We start from the raw sequence: 21,854 nt of genomic DNA on the forward strand, positions 1-21,854 counted from the left end.
TTCACTAAGTTCTCAAGGGAAAGAAACCACAAATACATGAAGAGGATTCCCATTCATATGGTTTAGCAAAACCTGTATTGGAAATCATTGGTGGGAAAGAGATGCTCATTTATGATTGCTTTTATTGTTTTAGAGATGTTTGATCCAAGATCAATTAACCAGTAATTTTTTTCTGGTGGTTGGACAAACAGTATCTCATAATTACATAGAAGGAAGTCACAGAAACAAAGTTATGTGTGGACAAGGGTTAGAGCAATACTCTTGAATGAAGTCACCTTGTTGACTTTTTCATGACTCAGGAAGCTATATATAATAACTGCATATATGAAATGATGAGGAGATTTGGTAAAAAGCAAGGGGTAAATGTATTAACTTTGTGGTGTAGTTCACAGGCTTGTATGGATTAAATAATCTAATGTAGGAAGTGAAGGTTCACCAAAATTGATTGCAGAAATACTCTGTCTCTCACATTTTATAACTATTCACATGTTCAAAGGCCAAATGATTATAGTGTTCTAATTCTAAACCACAAAACAGATAATGAAATACAGAAAACACAGGTCCTAATTTTATGTATTTAAAAATTCTCTATTAACCCTAACACTTCAGCTTAATATATATTGCTTGATTATTAAAGCTTAAGAAATCTTTGTATTAATTTTCATGCATTTTTTTGTTCTTCAATCAGATTCAGTCATTGGACTGTGGTCTTCAAGAATTTTAGTCAATCATATCAATTCCATTACTTTTCACGTTGGTCTTGTCCAATAGGACATTGGCTTATGGAGAAATACATAAATCCCACAGTATATTTCTGTTTGAATGTACAACTCCTTGGTGATACAAATATGTTCACGATATATCTGATGGTCAAGATAAACCAATTGATTTAAATAAATCATATTGTCATTAATATTCAAAGTATACCTTCTTCACAATAATATGTGACTTATTAACAAAAATTTTTTCTGGTATTGAGTCAGATACTGATTTCGTCATGGCCACTATCACAGAGTGGAGAGTTGACAATATAGCAGACCATAACAACCATTGCAGAAATGCATATCTGCTGCTCATTTGTCTTTCTAGGAATTTTCCATTCAACTAACTGTGAACTGATCGCTTACCATTTTGTATGGAGATTAGTTCTTATCCAAGACTATCTTTTATCTTTTACTTTTTTCAGTCGTTAGACTACATCAGTGCTTGGGCACCAATTTCAAGATGGTGCTTTAAGTACTGAGGTTGACTTGTTCAAATAAAGCTTAAAGGATTTAGTCAAACAAATCAATGCCAGTACTTGTTTTTTCATGCCTGGTACATATTTCTGTCAGTATCTTTTTTTGCTGAACCACTAAATTACTGGGATGTAAACAAACCAACACCAGTTGTCAAGTGGTGGTGGGGTACAAACACAAAGACACACACACACACATGACAGGCTTCTTTCAGCTTCTGTTTACCAAATCCAGTGACAAAGATTTTGTTGGCTTAACTAGCTGTCAAAACTTCTTCAGCATATCAAAATACTGTTCAAAATTGACAAGTTAGTCAATAAAAAATGGCTCAATAATTCTATTGACCCATATAGCTGCTCATGTTGTCTTTGTTGGATTCAGTTCTTTTTTTTTTTTTTTTTTCAAATTATAAATATTTTTTACAATTACAAAATCATGAAATTGTGAAGTTATAAAGATTAAGTAAATCACATGCTATTGTAAAGATTATGTAAAAGTTTCGAGTAAATATATTGTGTATTACTGAATATATGATCAACTAAAATCACCTGTTTTTTTTTAGCCATCCTATGTATATGGGACTGTATAGATATACACACCAACATGTGCACATTCATACACACACATAATGAATTTTTGCAATTTCCAACAACTAAATTTCACTCGAAAACTATTGGTTGGCTCAAAGTTATAGTAGAAGACACTTATCTAAAGTGTCATGCTATGGGATTGAACCTAGAACCATATATGGTTGTGAAGCAAACTTCTTAACCACACAGCCATTCCTCTGTTCATTGAATTTTCTTTTTTTCTTATGTCTAAAACTGATAGGAACCAGATGAATGATTAGGAGGATTTAGGCCTAATTGATTAAAGTTTACATGGAGAGAAATAAAGTAATTTTCACTGGATACAACTCCTCAGAATAGAAGACTGTGTGTCCTGCTTGGTGCGTGGTTTATTAAATAAAACATTTCTGTAGATTATGGAAAATCATGATTTTAGTGGATATAAGGTGCCAGTGGAAATGTCTGATGAACAGAACTTGTTTTAGTAATGATGAATAAATTTCAAACACTTGTAACTTTGTAGAAACAATTCTCAGCCCTCTTTTTGTCTATCCTCCCCTGTCTGTCTGCCTGTCCATCCACCCATCCTCTCTCTCTCTCTCTCTCTCTCACTGTGTGTGTGCTGTCAGATGAAATCAAGCATCACCTTTTAGCAGAGAAGTATAATGTCTTGTTCTTTCATGAAACTGAGGACCAAAGGCACTGGTGCAACCATGACTGCAGATATTAGGAACTTTTGTTTGCAGATCTACTGTAGAGAGTCTTGCTAAGCCTTTTTTTCTTCTTTTTCCCTTATTGCTTCATCAAATCTGACTTTGCAACCTTTATTCCTTTTATCATAGCCTTCTTCCTATCTTTGGCTTTCATTCATTGTCTTTTCTTATGCTCCTGCAATTATACCATTCACTTCATTGAGATGTCATTTGATGAGACCTGAAAATAGTATTTTAGGCACCCTCTTTCATAGCTTCCACACATTTCAGCTTGCTACTGACTACAGTCTTGCAGATCCTACCAAATAATATTTTATTCAGCTGTCCACTAACATTTTTATTAAAAAGTTTTCATTTTCTATGATAATATTTAATCTGTGATGCTGACTGAAATACACATGCAGTGATCCCTCATTTATCGCAGTAGATTTTTACTGTACTCAACACGAAAGAAGTTGAAGTAAAATTTGAATGATGATGGTGATGAATTTGCTGCACAGTAGAAATGATGATGATGAAGCTGACGGTGGTACCCTTTCCTGGGACACCTCTTCCACCTCTTCTGAAGGTGCAACCATAGTAGTAGCAGCAGGAACTGGCTCTTTTTTGCGAGGCTGCAAAAACTGTGCTTCTTTTTCCGTTCAAAAAGCATCTTGTAGGGATTCATGACTTCGTTGACCTTGTTGCAAAATTGCACAGAACGAACCATATCATCGTCCCATTCCTGTGACCCCTCTTTCAATTCTTTAGCCAGGCTGCAGAGCTTGGCCAGCCATTCTAAAGTCAAGCCAGTTTGGTCGACAATTTCTTCTGTTTCTTGCTGCGTTTCTTCTTCTTCTTTGCTGGCCGACTTTGTCAAGTCTTCAAGGTGTGCATTGGTTAGCGGCTGGGAGTGGAAGCTTAATAACACATTGATGTCTCCTGTGGTCATGTCTGCAAAGCCGTCACCTCCAATGGTCGCAGCCAACTGCAAAGCTTTCTGTACTGTGGAGTGTTGGATTTCGGCAGGTGTAAATCCCTTGTCGTCATAAATAAACTCGGGCCACAACTGTTCTCAGCTCGCATTAATGGTAGCAGGCTTCATTTCTTGCAATACCTTCTGGATATTTTGAAGGCACGTAGCAATTGTGTACTGCCACCAGTATGCCTTCAAGTTAAAATTTTCATCTTCGTCTTCTTGGGCGGCATCCACAGAAGCAACCAGGTTCGCCAGGACATATTTTAATGGGTTTAATGAAAAATTTTAGATGTTCATATATATATATATATATATTTTAAAAATCCGCGATAGTTGAACCGCGAAGTAGCGAGGGATCACTAGTTAAACCGATATGAAATTTAGAAATATATATATATATATATTGTCATTATCATCATTTTAATGTTCATTTTTCCATTCTTGTATGAGTTGGACAGAATTTGTTGAAGCAAATTTTTTATGGACATATGCCTTTCTTGTTGCCAACACTTGCCTGTTTCCAATATTTCCCCATGATTAGATTTGTATTCACAGAAGACTGGAAATGAAGAACACAGCTTGCATGATGGTGACACAACTATCATGTGATGTCAAAGATATCAAGGCAAGGGAACAGTAATGTACACACACACACACACACACACACACAATCATCATCACCATCCATCATCACCACCACCACCACCATCATCATCATTATCGTCATCATCATCATCATTTAACATTTGTTGTCTATGCTGTCATGGGTTGGACAGTTTGACCAAAGCTGACAAGCTGCACCAGATTTGGCAGTCTGATTTGGCATAGTTTCTATGGCTGGATGCCCTTCCTCACGCCAACCACTCTGAGAGTGTAATGGGTGCTTTTACATGCTGCCACCATGGGTACCATTTGCATGACACCAATATCTGCCCTGACTGTAATTTTACTTGGCTTGATGGGTCTTCTCTTCAAGCATGACATAATGCCAAAGGTCTAGGTCATTGCCTCCATGAGGCCCAACAATCGAAAGGAGCTTTACACATGCCATCAACATCAGCCACTTTATTTCTGTGAAGCCCAATGCTTGGAAGGTGCTTTTTATGTGCCTGTTACATGACCCCAGCATCAGCCACAACTATGATTTCACTTAGGTTGTCAGGTGTGAAGCCCAAAGTTTGAAGATCATGCTCCACCACCTTGTCTCGTCTTCCCAGGTTTACCTCTACCACAGTTAGAGATCGGCACTTTTTTACATAGCTGTCCTCATTCATATACATCACATGACCATATCAGCACAGTTGTCTTTCTTGCATTCCACGTCTGATACCTCTTATGCCCAACTTTTATCTCAAGGTGTTTATACTCTGTTGAACATGCACACTGACATTGCACACCCAGCGATGCATAGTGGCTTCATTTCTTTGAAGCCTATGGAGGTGAGCTTCTTTCAGTTTCCTTCTATCAAATACTTTCTGGATATCTGCCTGGATTCATTAACCTTTTACTTTTTGTTTTATCACCTCTATTTCAGCGCAGGTCTTAACCCCCTCTTAGTTCTGTAAACATAGTTTCCCCAAAATCCCAAAAGAAATATCTCTCTCCCACTTGTGTTCTGTCCTAACACTGGCATTGTCTCTCTCTCTCTCTCTCTCTCTTTCCCTGTTTCGATAATCACTTGCTTCTCCAATCACTTACCTCCTCCTCCACTATCCCACTCTATATAAACTTGCTCTCTTGGATTCTTACTACATTTCAATAACCCCACCAAAAGAATACAAATCCAGCCAGAAGATGTTCAGATAAGGAATCTTGTCTTTTTTCAACTCAGTACATCTATCACCTCTATTTCAGTGCAGAACATAATCCCCTCTTAGTTCTGTAAACAGTTTCTGTCTTCCATCTTAAAAACAAACTTAAATTCACATGAATACCCTGTCATCACTCATTCATTCATCTATTTACTTTTGTCACATCGTCAGTTAGTCATTTCTCTAATTTTGCCACAGATTGGCTGACCGAATATTCTAAGATTTTTTAAATTCTATCTATTATTAGTATGCTATTCCTTACATGAGTATTGCTGTTTTGCGGTGTCACACCCTAGCAGTTGAGGGAACCTGTGGAAGAGGTAAACCCAGGAATACCTGGGATGAGGTGGTGAAGCATGACCTTTGAACATTAGGCCTAACCAAGGCAATGACTAGTGACCGAGACCTTTGGAAATATGCTGTGCTTGAGAAGACCCGGCAAGCCAAGTGAGACCATAAACTGTGCCCTATGCCAGTGGTGTAACCAGTCCACTTATGCATACCTTTTTTTCATTGGACAGTAAACTCTGCTTGTGAAGACCTGTTGAGGCAAGTGAAATCGAAATCAAATTTGCTGACGTGACTGACGACAGCACTGCCTGACTAGTATCTGTGCTAGTTGAACATTAAGAGCACCATCCGAGCATCATCATTGCCAGGGCCACTGACTGGCTCCTATGCCAGTGGCATGTAAAAAGCACCATTCAAGCTTGATCATTACCAGCGTCGCCTTACTGGCACTTGTGCCAGTAGCACGTGAAACACAACATTCGAGCAAGGTCGTTGTCAGTGCCACTGGACTGGCTCCTGTGAAGGTAGCATGTAAAAAACACCATTCGAGCGTGGCCGTTGCCAGTACTGCCTGACTGACCCTCGTGCTGGTGGCACGTAAAAGCACCCACTACACTCTCGGAGTGGTTGGTGTTAGGAAGGGCATCCAGCTATAGAAACTCTGCCAGATCAGATTGGAGCCTGGTGCAGCCACCTGGCTTGCCAGTCCTCAGTCAAACCGTCCAGCCCATGACAGCATGGAAAGCGAACGTTAAACAATGATGATGATGATGATGATACATACATGCATGCATGCATGCATACATCCATCCATCCATCCATCCATCCATCCATCCATCCATCCATCAATCCATCAATCAATCAATCAATCAATCAATCAATCGTTTAATGTCTCCTTTTCTAAGCTTCTATGGGTCTGATAGATTTTGTTGATGCAAATTTTCTATGGTTGGCTGCCCTTCCTGTCACCATATTATATATATTGACCTCAAATTTTGTCACAAGGCTACCATGTTCGGGGTAGGGGTAAGCCGATTACATCAACCCCAGTGCTCTGACCCCAAAAGGATGAAAGACAAAGCTGATCTCAGTGGAATTTGGTGTCTTTGTGTCTGGGTCTGTGTGTCCCCCCACCTCCACCACCACCATTTGACAACCAGTGTTTGTGTGTTTATGTTCCCATCATTTAGCAGTTCCACAAAAGAGATTGATAGAATAAGTACCAGGCTTAACAAAAATCAAGTGCTGGGGTCGATTCATTTGACTAAAACTTCTTCAAGGCCGTGCCCCAGCATGGCCGCAGTCTAATGGCTGAAACAAGTAAAAGGTAAAAGGTATGAGCAAAATGCCAGGAAGCATCTAGCATGGCATACTAATGACTCTGCCAGCTTGCTACCTTACCATTTTATATATTTCATTTCATTTCATTTCATTTCATTTGGGTTTGAGTCCATGCTCAGGCCAAGTCGAAAACTCCACCCTCAGAGTCTGGTGTGGTTGCCAGGTTGTATTCTCTGCTTAATTTTGACATGTGTAGGAGCGAGTTTGAGTCAGTTTGTGCTCGTTGTGTATATCCTGGGAGATGAGGTTCATCTCTAATGGTGCTTAAGTATCTATCCAGTTGCAATTTGAATGATTCCACACTGCATCCTGATAGATTTCTGACATGTACCGGAATGGAGTTGAACAGTTGTGCTCCTCGAACCAACAGACTTGATTCTCGCAGGGTTTTTGCTGCCTGGCCAGCCTTTTTGTTGATTGGTGGCAGCTGGCAGCGTCTTCCGTGGCGCAGTGAGTGGTAGGTTTTGATACCAAAGTTTGGCACCTTCTGCTCTATCATTTTCCAAATGTATATAATTCGGTATCGCTCAAATCTTCTTTCTATTGAGTACATCCTCAAGGTTTTGAGTCTTTGCCAATAGTCCAGGTCCCTCGTTTCTGAGAAGTATGAGGTAAAATTTCTTTGGAGCGATTCTATCTTAGATAGTTGGCCCTTTGTTGTTGGTGACCACAACTGAGAACAGTAGTCAATCCTCGGAAGTATCATACTGTTCCAGAGGGTTTTCATTGTTGAGGTATCTCTTGATTTGAAGGTGCGCAAGATCCACCCGCTGTACTTTCTTGCAGTAAGACAGACTGAGTCAAGTTGTTCTCTGAATTTTAGGTTGGTTCCCATGTGGATGCCTAAATCTTTCACATACTGTTTTTCCATTATTTGTTGTCCTGATGGGTTTCTGTAGTTTGTTGTATTTTTCAGATCTTGATCTGTTCCGTAGCGAATTAGTTCAAACTTCTTATCATTGAACAACATGTTGTTTGTTTCCTGCCATTTATATATGGTGGTCAGGTCCTTTTGTAAGGCCTCTGTATCCACCTCGTCTTTGATTTGTCGAAAAAACAAACTTAAATAACTGCTCCTATTTCCCTTCTATAATATTTTTCCATTTATAATACTGTGCATATGTATTTTACATATTTGTGTCAGTTTGAGTTTAATTTTTGTATTTCAGCTTTTATTTTTTGTGAATATAAATTTTATCTGAAATCCGTAATCTTATCATTAATTTGTAAAATTTCTTTTTCAGTGCTTTCCCAATTTTAATATTGGTCACTCCTGACCAGTGTACATGGAATGATGTCTTCTTTTAAAGTAATAAAAGAATGGTTGGCTGAATACAAGGTATGTAAATATTTTTCTTTACCTGTAAAGATTATTAGAATCTGTGTTGTTTAGCCCTGGTCAAATAAATCAAGAATCAAATGCATTTCAACACTGACTATGTCATCATTTTGGAAGTACAGGATTGTATTATTTAATGTTTCCTTTCTGTTTTTAAAATGGTAGAGGTTATTTTGATGGAATTTGGTTGGTACTTTTAGCATGTTGCACAGTCACACAGAGGTCTGTTCATTCATCTTTTTTTGGGGTTTTTAGGTTTCATTGGTCAAGATCTTTCTTTCACCATGGTTAAAATTTGAAGAAGATATTACAACTCAAAAGTGTCAGCTGTTTTAATCAACTAAATCATCTGCATAGATTATAAGAAAATCTGTATTGTTTAATCTCATTGATTGAAACAGATGGTACCATCCACTTGTAATGTCTTTGCATGGGCAAAAAAAAAAAAAGAAGAAAATTGATAGTTTTATTCCATTTTATCTTCAAATTTTTTACTTGTTTCATACATGTGGCTCACTGTTTGACAATTTGGGTTTGGGGCCATGGTTTGACCACTATACAAAATTCACTCTCTTTCATGTGCCTACCTGCACACCCTCCATGACTTCACATATCTATCAAAGCACCCCCTCCATGCTATCAACCATTGCTCCTGCCCCCTATCTACCATAGCACCCCCACCCTATCTACCATAGTCCACCTCCCCACTAGGTTTACCAGTTCCTCTCACCATCACTTGCTACGGTTGCCTCTTCCCCATCTCTAAACATCTTCCCTCACATTCTTATGAAATACTCCCATCCCGTCTGTACCACTTATATTCTCCCCACTGTACCTTGTGGGCATATCCTGATGCATCTCCAACATCATCTATTTCTCTCTCTCTCACTCTGTCTTTCCATTCTTTCTCTCTAACTCTATCTCTCCATCCTGTCCCTACTAGGGTAGCCAAATATCTCCTCTATACTAAGACACCTATCTCTATACCTCAGTTATACTTTGACCTCTCAACTCGCACAAAGCCATCTCCCTCGATACCACTCCCTCTCTGAGGGGTCTTTGTTTTGCAAGGTATAAGGTGACCCTGCTGGTGCCACATAAAAAGAGTCCAGTACACTGTAAAGAGGTTGGCATTAGGAAGGGTATCCACCTGTTGAAACCATGCCAAAGCAGACAACAGAGCCTGCTGCAGTTCTCTGGTTTGCCAGCCCCTGTTAAACCATTCAACCCATGTCAGCATAGAAGGTGGACATTAAATGATGAAGACGATGAAAAAGGTTTGATTTTGATGACTCTCTGCTATAGCTACTCACAAAATGTGGATTCTGTTAAGGTACAAAATCCTTAGAGTTTTAGGGGTTAAGAAACTAGCATATTGACTTTCAAACCTTTCTGAAAAAACAGCAACAACATCATCATCATCATTGTTTAGCATCTGCTTTCCATGCTGGCATGGGTTGGATGGTTTGCCTGAGGAATGGCAAGTCAGTAGGCTGCACCAGGCTCCAATCTGATCTGGCAATGTTTCTATAGCTGGATGCCCTTCCTAACGCCAACTAGTCCATGAGTGTAGTGGGTACTTTTTCTGTGCCACTGGCATGAGAGCTACTCAGGGGGCACTGGCATCAACCACATTCAGATGGTGCTTTTTACATGCCACCAGCATGGGAGCCAGTCAGGGGTCACTGAAAACAGTACTGAACTGAAATCAAATGTGAGTTAGAGACTCAGTTTACTAACAACTTCTTGTTTTTTGTTTGTTTAATTTTGTTTCAATAAAATGCAATTTGTTAATGAGCTCTACCCCTAGTAAGATAGCAATTTGTTACAAGCATCATCTCTTAAAACCCTTGCACTTATCAACGGTTGGGCAAATTAAGGGTCATAGAATTTAGTATCGTGCATAAATAGACATTGAAAAAGCTATCAGAAGATTTGAGACTCAAAATATATAAACTTGGTTGGCTATTTTCACATTTATGATGTTTTTGTGTACAACAAATATCAAACTAGAATATAGGAAAGCATAATTTTTACTGGGTACCAGTCCTGGAAATATTATTGACCAATGCTTGGTACCCAGAATAGACTTCAATAACACTCAGCTCTATTTTAAATCAGTTCCATTAACTTCAGTAAATTCTTTTGATATCAGTATTATTGTTTGTCCTACATTATACTCTCTTTCTCTCTCTCTCTCTCTTTCTCTCTCTCTCATTAGTACAGAGTGGGTGGTGAAGTCTGTATAAAGGATGAGAGCTGGTTAGATTATTATAGCATCTACTTTGAAGTTGTCCATGTGTGTGGAGGTGTCCAATAAAATAAGTACCAGTAATATAGTGGTAATGGTGTGTGCACACAATTCAATCAACTAATACACCTTTTATTCAGTACCAAAAAAAAAAAAAAAAATAATAATAATAAAAAAAAGAGGAACCCTCAGAACAATAACAAAAAATGGAAAATTGGCTTTATGCCTGGTTGAAATGAATTGTTATTTCCAAATACAGCGTTTGGGTTATAATTATCAGCAAATATTAAAATAATCATCAACCTTCAACCACTTGTTACCAACACCACTACCACCTCCACAGAGCAAGTACTAGTATTACTACTGCTATAACTATACATATATATATATATATATATATATATATATATATATTTATGTATGTATATATCTTGGTGTGTGGGGATATTTTTCTCTATCTTTTAGCATTTTTTTTAGCCTTTATTTCCCTAATCTGAAATCAATATCAGTGACGTGATGGTGTGTACTGTAATTGCAAATCATTGCCTTCTAGTATTGCTTATCCTGCTTTCGACTGTTTAATTGATGATGACGGCAACTTCTAGAACAGCTGGCTAAAAAAAAAAAATAATAATTTATATATTTATCTCGTTTTTTATTTTAAATTACATATGATTCCTATTCTTATGTCTATATATATATATATAATACATGTGTTTGCATAGTTATGTTCATATAAGTGGAAAGGAAGATGTCTGAGGTTGGTATATGATATATAAATTTTATTTTTTAATTTTTTTTTCCGTTCAATTTTATTCTATATCACTTTAAACTTAATGAGTGTGTGTGTGCATATAGACTTAGCTCTTGATCATCACTTTGTCTTGTCCAAGTAAGTGGAGTAAGGTAACCATGAGATAAATTGTGCCCACCAGTTGAATGCCAGTTGAAGCAGGTGCTGATCATTCATAATAGGATAGAATAGCAATGGTGCTGCTGGATTATTTCCGTATTAGACTTGGCCTCTTTCGGTTCGGTTCGGTTTGGTTTAGTTTGGTTCAAATTCCACCCGTCTAACGACTGCCCCATCTCAGCTCTCTTTTCCACTCCTTGTCACTCCTTCCTCCCCCTGCATCTTCTCCTCCTACACCTCCTATTCTTTCTCCTCTCCTACCTCCTCCTCCCATTAATTGTATATTAGTCTTGCCTTGCTTATTTTCCTGATGGTGGTGGTGGTGTTGTTATGTGATGTTATTCTCTTTACATGTGCTGAGCAAATAAATCAAAGGGAGGTCATTGATTGATGAGCTGCAAACCAACCAGCCAAGTTGTTTCAAAGAACGTCTGACTACCACCATTCCTCCTAGCCTCCTCCTTTCTCCCCCCTTTCTCTCTCTCTTCCTGTTTCTCTCTTTATATGCTTCTCTTTCTTTCCTACTTTCTTGGTCTCTTTTTCTTTTCATCGTCTCTCTTTTGCACTTTGTCATTCCCGTTCTATCTCTCATAGTTCTCTCTCTCCCCCCTTGCTCTTTCACTCTCTCTTTTTACATTCTTTCTTCCCCTCTGTTACTCATTTTCTCGTTGTCTTCTTCACCTCTCATTTTCCTCCTTACATCATTCCTCTTTTAATTTTTCTCAGTATCATTCTCTCCTTCTCCCCATCTCTGCCTTCTCCCTCCTCTCTCTCCTCCTCTCATTCATTTTTATTCACACTTCCCTCTTCCCATATTCCCTCTTCCTTATTTTCATCCTTCTTCCTCTGTAACATTTTCTTCTCTTTTATTATCTCTCTTCCTCTTTCAGATTCCCCTTTTATCTCTCATTTTCATCATCATTTCATTCACCCCTTTCCTCTATCATTCTCCTTCTTCCTCTCTCATTCTCTCTTCCTCTCCCAGTTTCTCTCTGTTTTATACTCTCTCTTACCTTCCCACTCTCTGTTCCTTCTTCTCTCTTTCTCATTCTCTTCTTCCGTTCTCATTCTTTCCCTTCTCTCCAGTCCTCTCTCTTCCTCTCATTACCATCCCCTCTTTTCTGCTTTCGTCCTCCTCTCCTCTCTCTTTGTCTCGTATTTTTGTCCTCCTACTCCTCATCCCTTCAATTCTTTCTTCTCCTTTTTTTCCTTCTCTCGTCCATCCTCTGTCTCTTTCATTCTCATTTCTTACCAGTTTCATTTCTGTTCTCACCTGTTCTTTATTATGTCCTTAACAATCTTTCTCAAGTTCCCTTTCTTTATTTCTGATTCTCTCCTCCTCTCTCACTATGTCACACATCCTACTCTTATTCCCCTCCTAATTCTCCTGTCATTTACATCTCATCTATCACCCACTCTTCTCTGATGTTAACTAAAAGTTATCATTGTCTCTCCTCTATTTCTGTCTGTTTCTCTCCTTCATTTCATCTCATACCATCTTGTCACAGATATTCTTTCATTTTCCCTTTAACTTTCATTTGATTTATTATCTCAGCAAACACTTACCTAAGGTGCCATGGTGCCCCATCCCACCACTTGACAGTTGCTGTTGGTTTGTTTATGACCCTGTTACTTAGCAGTATGGTAAAAGAGACCAGTAGCATAAGTACTAGACTTAAAAAAAAAAACAAGTACTGAGATTCATTTGTTTAACTACATCCTTCAAGATGGTGCCACAAGCATGGTTGTAGTCCAGTGGCCGAAACAAGTAAAAAAATAAAAAAGATACTTTTACTGGTTTTAATCATTAGAGTGTGACCATAGCGGAAAATAGTTTTCAAAGGAGTTTTAGCAAACATAAAACTCTCACCTGTTGTATTCTTGTTTCAATCTGGTACTTGTTGAACCACTTGTTAAATCATGTAGTCACACAACAATTTTGACTCAAACACTGAATTTTTTTCAAGGGATGTACAACACCCCCAGCATGTATGCTCATATTTATCTCTTTAACAGGCTTCTGCTCAATTTCTGCATTATACCCACCCTTATGCATTGAATCTAAGTTCCAAATATGACACTACGTGAACCCTGAGTAAGGCATGTGTAAAGGTTGAATGAAATTGGTTGTGTAGTTCTCGAGTTTTAAGGATTCACACAGACACACACACAGACAGACACACATTCTCATTTTTATATATATAGATTATCCTAATTCATATTACTGGCCTTCTAAAAGTGTTAGTTAGTATGAAGTTGGATAATTAAAATTAGCAGGTGATTTTCCAAATACTTTATGTATGCAAATAAATTCTTAATTTACTGAAACTTCCTTGAGATGAAGACAAAAAGCAAAAACCTAGCAGCAGTTCTTGACAGCTCTGTAAGAGAAAGGGAGGACATTTTCTAAAAATTAATCCTTACTGCATGAGGACTGAACACACTCGGTTTTGTGCATGTGCACTTGAGACATAAGCTTTTTGAAAGTAGAGTACTTCTCCACATTTGAAAGTAGAGACTTCTCCACATTTGATATGGCACAGTATGTGCATTTTATTGTTACTTGTGAGAATTGATTTGCATATAATTAGCATGACACACCACCTGCTTGTGAGGCACAAGAATAAATTTCTCACATACTCAGGGAAAGGACAGTCTGATCTTTGTTTGTAGACAACAGTCAACTTTGAATATGTGTTTCAGGCTATTTGATATCATGAATACTGTTGAACTAAGTCCACTGCCCTGTAAATAAGATTTTTATATCATAGAAAATACTTATATTTTCGACCAACGATAATTTTCATAATTAAAATAACTTAAAGAAGTTTGGAAAATAACATAAAGGAGTATATACCATGAATTTGCATTACTGAATTAAAGAGAGTTGTACTTAAAGTTGTCTGCAGGAAATAATCCCTTCCTGGTAATTCTTCTAACATTAATCTTGGCCAGAAATATGCATGACAGTTTTGCTACATCTAAAAATCTGTTTACTAGTCTGTAACCTTAGACTATATTAATGAACACAGGGTGAAAGAAAAAGAAAAGTATGAGTATGATGAGAGAACTAAGGTAATTGGTGTGAGAAAGAGGTAGAAGAGATAGTATTGGGAGAGTGAATGACAGTACCAGGAAGCTATATGTGGTTTATTGGTAGGGATATTGCATAGAAAAGCAGCATAAGTGGTGCAATGAGAAAAGAAAGAATAGAGGGAGAAGAGTAATAGAAAAGGTGGAATGTAAGGGAATGTGATATATGTAAATACTGTCAATTGTCATGGAGTAGTCTAAAGAAGGTTCTTGTAAAAGTGGTCATTCTGTTTGTCTACCTACCCTCACTGTGGTGCATATGTAGAAATAACTATTACTGTTGTTTTGTCTATGACTAACTCAAGCTTCATTATTCTATTGTATACCCTGATTACCTTAATTATATTATTTATCCATTTCTCTGTCAACAATACACCAGATCCACCCTTCCCATTCCTATTAACCTACTTAGAAGACTTTATACCTTTGTTCCTTACTTCCTTACTGGCTGAAGCTCCATGTCCATATTGTCTCTTAAATACAGCCCAAATCCACAACACATTTGATGGTGCTCATTTCTGTTATGGTTATCTGTGATTACAAAATGCCAAATTCTCAACTATGTAATACATTAGTGCAGGTTTTTAATTGTGAATCTGTAATAATTTGTATAATATGTATATGTATGTTATATATTGGAAACAACATTTAAACACCATTTAAATATATAATTTTTGGTTTCTATATTTCAGGCATTATCCGAATCTGAAATCCACACATATGCAAATACTCTGCGTCACAATGATGAACTGGTTACTTCTCTATATGAAGTGTTAGAGCAGAGGCCAGGAGTTGAGGTAAGATATATATTGATGGCTTTATCTCTTGGGTTATTTCCATTAAGTTAGGAAAGTTAAGTAATTTCTGCATTTATTTAATTGTTTTATTGTTTTTCCTTCTTTTATGCTTTTACTTGTTTCAGTCATTGGACTGTGGCCATTCTGGATAGTTCATGTAATGTGTGAGTCAGAAATTTAATGTTTTATGTCTGTGAAATGTATGCAATAAATACAGATTTGTAATAGCATATGTTTTAATCAATGTGCTGTCTAGACTTGAAACCACAAGCGATTTGAGAAACTGATTGGTTGGTTATGAAGGTTACTGCTTCAAACATACAAATCAGTTGACCATGCAGGTATGAACATGTAGGGTGAAAGGGATAACATTACCTGAATAGAAATGTGTCATGAGTTACAAAATAGAAAGTACACATAGAACAAACCAAAGGGATGATGGTGTGTAATTGAACCCTTTCATGATTAAACATCACAGATTGTAATGATGTAATGCATGATTGTAATGTATGGAAGAGGTGTTGTATTGCAGATCCATTCATTACATATGAATATGACAAAATGAATAAATAAATATTTACAAGAATGATGATGATGATGTTGATATATTTCATGTGAAGGAATGTGAAAGAAAAGGCACTTTAGATACAAGTTGAGATGAAAAATGTTTGACTCTCCAACAAAGAGATGACAGATACTGAAAGACTGTCATTTTTAAAATGTTGCAAGCTAATGACAAAAAATTCTCTCAAGGCAAGCCTAAATGTCAAATTGTGCTGTGTATGTTACATACTACTTGTCACAATTTTTGTCTTATAGGAATAGAGATAGTGTACTATAATTTCCTCTCTTCCTTACATTCATCTCTTTATCCTTCTGTCTATCTGTTTATCCAGCCATATGTTCATTCATTCTGAGATGAGTCTATATGAGTCATTACTCAGAGTTTTCCATTTCCAGCTTTCAGGAGTCACCCAGTGATATATATGCATGCATATGTATGTTCACACACACACATCAAAATTAACAGAATGAGATAAAAATCCAAAGCTGTGAAACATTTCAGAACATTTATAAAGAGAAGGTCTTACAGCTGTTTCCGGGATAATTTTATATATCCCTTCATCGGAGATGGTGTGAGAAAATAGTTAAGCAATAGTTAAGCATGTATATAAATATCTATATATATATATATATATATATATATATATATATATATATATATAAAGTTAATCCAAACAAGAAAACAAAAAGACAACAACGCAAGGATGTGGAACAAATAAAGTATTATTGGATGCTCAGGGAAGAAGGGAAGATATATATATATATATACACACACATACATGTACATGCATATATGAGTACAGGATGTCACCAATGGTCCAAATAACATGAAGTGCACAAACAAGCAAGGTAAAAATGAGTGAAACACGTAAACGAGAAAAAAATGGAAAACAAGACAAGTTGACACAGAGAAAGGACCCTTTATCAGTTGTTGGCTGTCTATCTACTTCTCATTTTGAGCAGGGAGCAACTGTTGTTGAAGACTCATCCCTACTTTGACCCTCCATAAATCCTAAATTTTATTTTAGAATTTATGGGAGCAACTGTCTTTGAAGACTCATTTGTTGTTGAATCTTGAAATGAGGAATAGATAGACAGCTGACACCTGATGAAGAGTCCTTTCTCTGTGTTAAATTGTCCTGTTTTCCATTTTTTCTCATTGTTTACATCTTTCACTCATTTTTCTTTCATTTGTTTGTATATTTCATGTTATTTGCACCGTTGGTGACATCCTGTACCCATATAATCATGTATATATACATATATATATATTACATATTATTTACTATTTAATTGAATGTGACATATCCGTTTCCGGGTAAAATATATATATATATATATATAGAGAGAGAGGAGTTTGTATGATTGTGTATAGAGGGATATATATTATTCAAAGAAATTCCAACTCTGTTTTTTATGTTTTATTTATAATCTTTATAATGTTAATGTAGAATATAGAATATATAGTATAAATAATATATTTAGTAAAATGAAATGAAGTATTGATTGTCTTATTGAATAGATGAAATATTGAATATAAAATATTAAGGGACTAGTATACTTTCTTGCATTAAAGCAGTCTTCAAGGTCCCAGGTTGTGACAGGAGTGTTTCAACTGTGGTTGACTGACTGTCTTTTGTACTTTATATATGTTCTTGTGGGCAGCAGTAGTAGTTGTTTAGCTATTTTTAGAAATGATGCCAAACCATTTTTCAATTTTTATTTTTAGAAATGATGATAGCAGTACTTTTTAGAGATTTTTTTGTTTTGGTTATAGGGATAAGATTTTTAGACCCCAAATAAGATTAATTTAATCATTGTTTGTTAAGCTTGGGTTTGAATTTCTTAATAAAGTCCTTAATAAAGTCCGATCGGTCACGTGGGAAGAGAATAGAGAGAAGTAGTGGCAGAGGGACAGAAGAATTAAGGAGGGGCGAGAAAAAATGACAAGGACACAGTCAAGTGAAAAGTAGAGGGAAAGTGAGTAAGAAGAGATGGCAAAGAAATGTGAGAGAGGGGGATCAAGAGAATGAAGAGTGGAATGAACGAATAAGCATGAAAGGGTTGATAGAAATAGAGTTGTACAAGATTTTGTAAAATGTGTACTTACATATAAGAGAACAAAGTGTACATATGCCGCTATATATATAAAATACAAAATGGGACAAGAACGCAAAACATCCCGACCACTAGGTGATACAAAAAGGGACATCTTGCTTTCATGTGCCCCTTTTTGCTGCATAGGAAGCATGTTGGTGGTCTTCATTCTACTGTTATTCGAAGTCTGCTGTCTTCTGGGAGTATTATCTCCTCCGTTATACTATGCAAGTCTTCCAAAGATACCTGCATGGTCACTTTGAGGCTATATTCCCACCAATTGGACTTTGGGGTCCTCTTCATCTTGAGGATCTCTACTCCATCCTTCATATCATTCATAATGGATGCTACCAGCCATTCTTCCTCGATTTCGGTGGGTACTCTTCCAACTCTCACTCTGGCTGCACGTTTGCCACAGTACGTTGGAAGTAGTATCCATTTCTTTGTCCGTAACGGCTCCGTGGCGTGGTTTATGGCATCTTCTTCGTTGTCAAATCTTACTTCCACTGAGCCATACTTCTTTCCGCGTGTGTAGAATGTGGTCAATTTTTTAACATTTTCTCGGCATTCCTCTATTTCTTCTGTTGGGGCTACCACTATTTTGTTTGAGGACGTAGATAACGTTCTGTATACTACCGTCCTCTTTTCTATGCTTTTCATCAGTTCTTCTGGGTGAGTCAGCTTTAGACCAGTTCCCTCCTTTTTTACAAATTTTCTTCCTTCCTTCCTCTTTCTTGTGTCCATTTCTATTTCTTGCAATTCCAGGGTGCTGGTATTTATTCCTTGTGTCGTCGCTGCTGTGTAACTTTGTCTATTCTCCATCTTTCTTCACTCCTCCTGTAGATGGGGATTATACAGGTGTAAATGAACAAGTGACTGAAATTCAATAATTTACACAATCCAACGAATCTTGGTTCACCCGTGCGGGGAAACCTGCAACAAACATACAATATCAGTGTGTAACAATTTGAACTCACATCAAAGAAATCACAACCAACACCCGTTAGTGACAATCGTGAGTTGTCGATGAAAAGTAGGCCTTCCTTTGCAGAAAGCGAACGTTAAACGATGATGATGATATCCTTTATCCAGTGACGAAAAGTCACTGATATCGATATATATTTGCAAAGGAAGGCCTACTTTTCATCGATAACTCGTGATTGTCACACACTGATGACGGGTCAATACCCAGAAACTCGAGTCCGTGTGTATCATAGGTTGAAGACGGAAAGGATGGTTTCCTTTTGCAAATACTGATAGGGCACAGAAAGTGTGTCAATATGGAAAACGGACGCTAAACGATGATGATGATGATGATGATATATATATATATATCATCATCATCATCATCGTTTAGCGTCCGTTTTCCATGCTAGCATGGGTTGGACGGTTCTACTTGGGCCTGTGAAGCCAGAAGGCTTCATCAGGCCCAGTCAAATCTGGCAGTGTTTCTACGGCTGGATGCCCTTCCTAACGCCAACCACTCCGTGAGTGTAGTGGGTACTTTTTACGTGCCACCCGCACAGGTGCCAGACAGAGCTGGCAAACGGCCATGAACGGATGGTGCTTTTTATGTGCCACCGGCACAAGGGCCAGGCGAGGCTGGCAACGGACACAAAACGGGGCGGTGCTGGCAATGGTCGCGAAACGGAAGGTTCTCTTACATGCCACCAGCACTGGTAACACATCTGCAATTTCCATTGATCGATTTCGATTCTGATCCTCACTTGCCTCAACGGGTCTTCACAAGTAGAGTTTCGACATGCCACCGGCACTGGTAACACATCTGCAATTTCCATTGATCGATTTCGATTCTGATCCTCACTTGCCTCAACAGGTCTTCACAAGTAGAGTTTTGTGTCCCAAGAAGGGAAGGTATGCACACGTAGGCTGGCTCCATCCCATGTAGAAAGCCACGGGTTATGGACTCACTTGTCCTGCTGGGTCTTACACCTTTTCTACAAATCGAGCAGGGCCATCAACCTGAAGGCGTTTGTGATTTGTCTACCTTCCTACTGATTACGACTTTGGTTTTAGCTAGATTGACTCTGAGGCCCTTCGATTCTAATCCTTGTTTCCACACCTGAAACTTCTCCTCCAATTCTGATAGCGACTCAGCAATTAGAGCAAGGTCATCAGCATAGAGGAGCTCCCAAGGGCATCCTGTCTTGAATTCCTCCGTTATTGCCTGGAGAACTATGATAAATAGGAGGGGGCTGAGTACTGAGCCTTGGTGGACCCCTACCTCTACCCGGAATTCTTCACTGTACTCGTTGCCAACCCTCACCCTACTAGCAGCGTCCCTATACATGGCCCGCACAGCTCTCACTAGCCATTCATCTATCCCTAGTTTCCTCATTGCCCACCAGATAAGGGATCGGGGGACCCTGTCGAAGGCTTTCTCCATGTCAACAAAAGCCAGGTACAGGGGCTTATCTTTGGCTAGGTATTTCTCCTGCAGCTGCCTTACCAGGAATATAGCATCAGTAGTACTTTTCCCTGGCACAAACCCAAACTGCATCTCATCTAAACTAACTCTCTCTCTAATTAGTTGGGCTATGACCCTCTCCGTAACCTTCATCACCTGATCCAACAGCTTGATACCTCTGTAGTTATTTGTATCTAGGGCGTCACCTTTACCTTTGTAGCAGTTGACTATTATGCTGCTACACCAGTCATTAGGTATGACTCCTTTGTGTATCACCTGATTAACTATACGGGTGACTAGGCTATAGCCGATACTACCAGACATTTTGAGCATCATATCATCATCATCATTTAGCGTCCGTTTTCCATGCTAGCATGGGTTGGATGGTTCTACTGGGGTCTGTGAAGCCAGAAGGCTTCATCAGGCCCAGTCAAATCTGGCAGTGTTTCTACGGCTGGATGCCCTTCCTAACGCCAACCACTCCGTGAGTGTAGTGGGTGCTTTTTACGTGCCACCCGCACTGGTGCCAGACAGAGCTGGCAAACGGCCACGAACGGATGGTGCTTTTTATGTGCCACCGGCACGAGGGCCAGGAGAGGCTGGCAACGGACACGAAACGGGGCGGTGCTGGCAACGGTCGCGAAACGGAAAGTTCTCTTACATGCCACCGGCACTGGTAACACATCTGCAATTTCCATTGATCGATTTCCATTGATCGATTTCGATTCTGATCCTCACTTGCCTCAATGGGTCTTCACAAGCAGAGTTTCGACATGCCACCGGCACTGGTAGCACATCCGCAATTTCCATTGATCGATTTCGATTCTGATCCTCACTTGCCTCAACACGTCTTCACAAGTAGAGTTTTGTGTCCCAAGAAGGGAAGGTATGCATACGTAGGCTGGCTCCATCCCATGTAGAAGGCCACGGGTTGTGGACTCACTTGTCCTGCCGGGTCTTCTCGCGCACAGCACACTTCCAGAGGTCTCGGTCTCTAGTCATTTCCTCAGTGAGACCTAAAGTTCGAAGGTCGTGCTTCACCACCTCGTCCCAGGTTTTCCTGGGTCTGCCTCTTCCACAGGTTCCCTCAACCGCTAGGGTGTGGCACTTTTTCACACAACTATCTTCATCCATTCTCGCCACATGACCATACCAGCGCAAACGTCTCTCTTGCACACCACAACTGATGCTTCTTAGGTCCAGCTTTTCTCTCAAGGTACTTACACTCTGCCGAGTGTGAGTACCGGCATTACACATCCATCGGAGCATACTGGCTTCATTTCTAGCGAGCTTACGCATATCCTCAGCAGTCACGGCCCATGTTTCACTGCCATGTAGCATGGCTGTTCGTACACACGCATCATACAGTCTGCCTTTCACTCTGTGCGAGAGGCCTTTTGTCACCAGCAGAGGTAAGAGCTCTCTGAACTTTGCCCAAGCTATTCTTACTC

At 38.7% G+C, this 21,854-nt stretch overlaps 1 protein-coding gene across 2 annotated transcripts in view; it reads left to right on the forward strand.

Annotated features, from left to right (window-relative positions):
* Positions 1-21,854, forward strand: part of LOC115223833 (hyccin) — a 374,581-nt gene that overhangs the window by 37,433 nt on the left and 315,294 nt on the right. The window contains exons 2-3 of one of the 2 annotated variants that reach the window (XM_029794513.2): positions 8,166-8,260; positions 15,210-15,314. In XM_029794513.2, coding sequence (XP_029650373.1) covers positions 8,213-8,260; positions 15,210-15,314 — 153 coding nt within the window. In that variant the 5' untranslated portion in view covers positions 8,166-8,212. Of the gene's footprint in view, positions 1-8,165; positions 8,261-11,112; positions 11,272-15,209; positions 15,315-21,854 lie in introns of those variants that run through there. The other variant, XM_036515120.1, reaches the window with a different exon arrangement.

Source organism: Octopus sinensis, linkage group LG2, assembly GCF_006345805.1.
Source record: "Octopus sinensis linkage group LG2, ASM634580v1, whole genome shotgun sequence".
NCBI classification, from domain to species: Eukaryota; Metazoa; Mollusca; class Cephalopoda; order Octopoda; family Octopodidae; genus Octopus; species Octopus sinensis.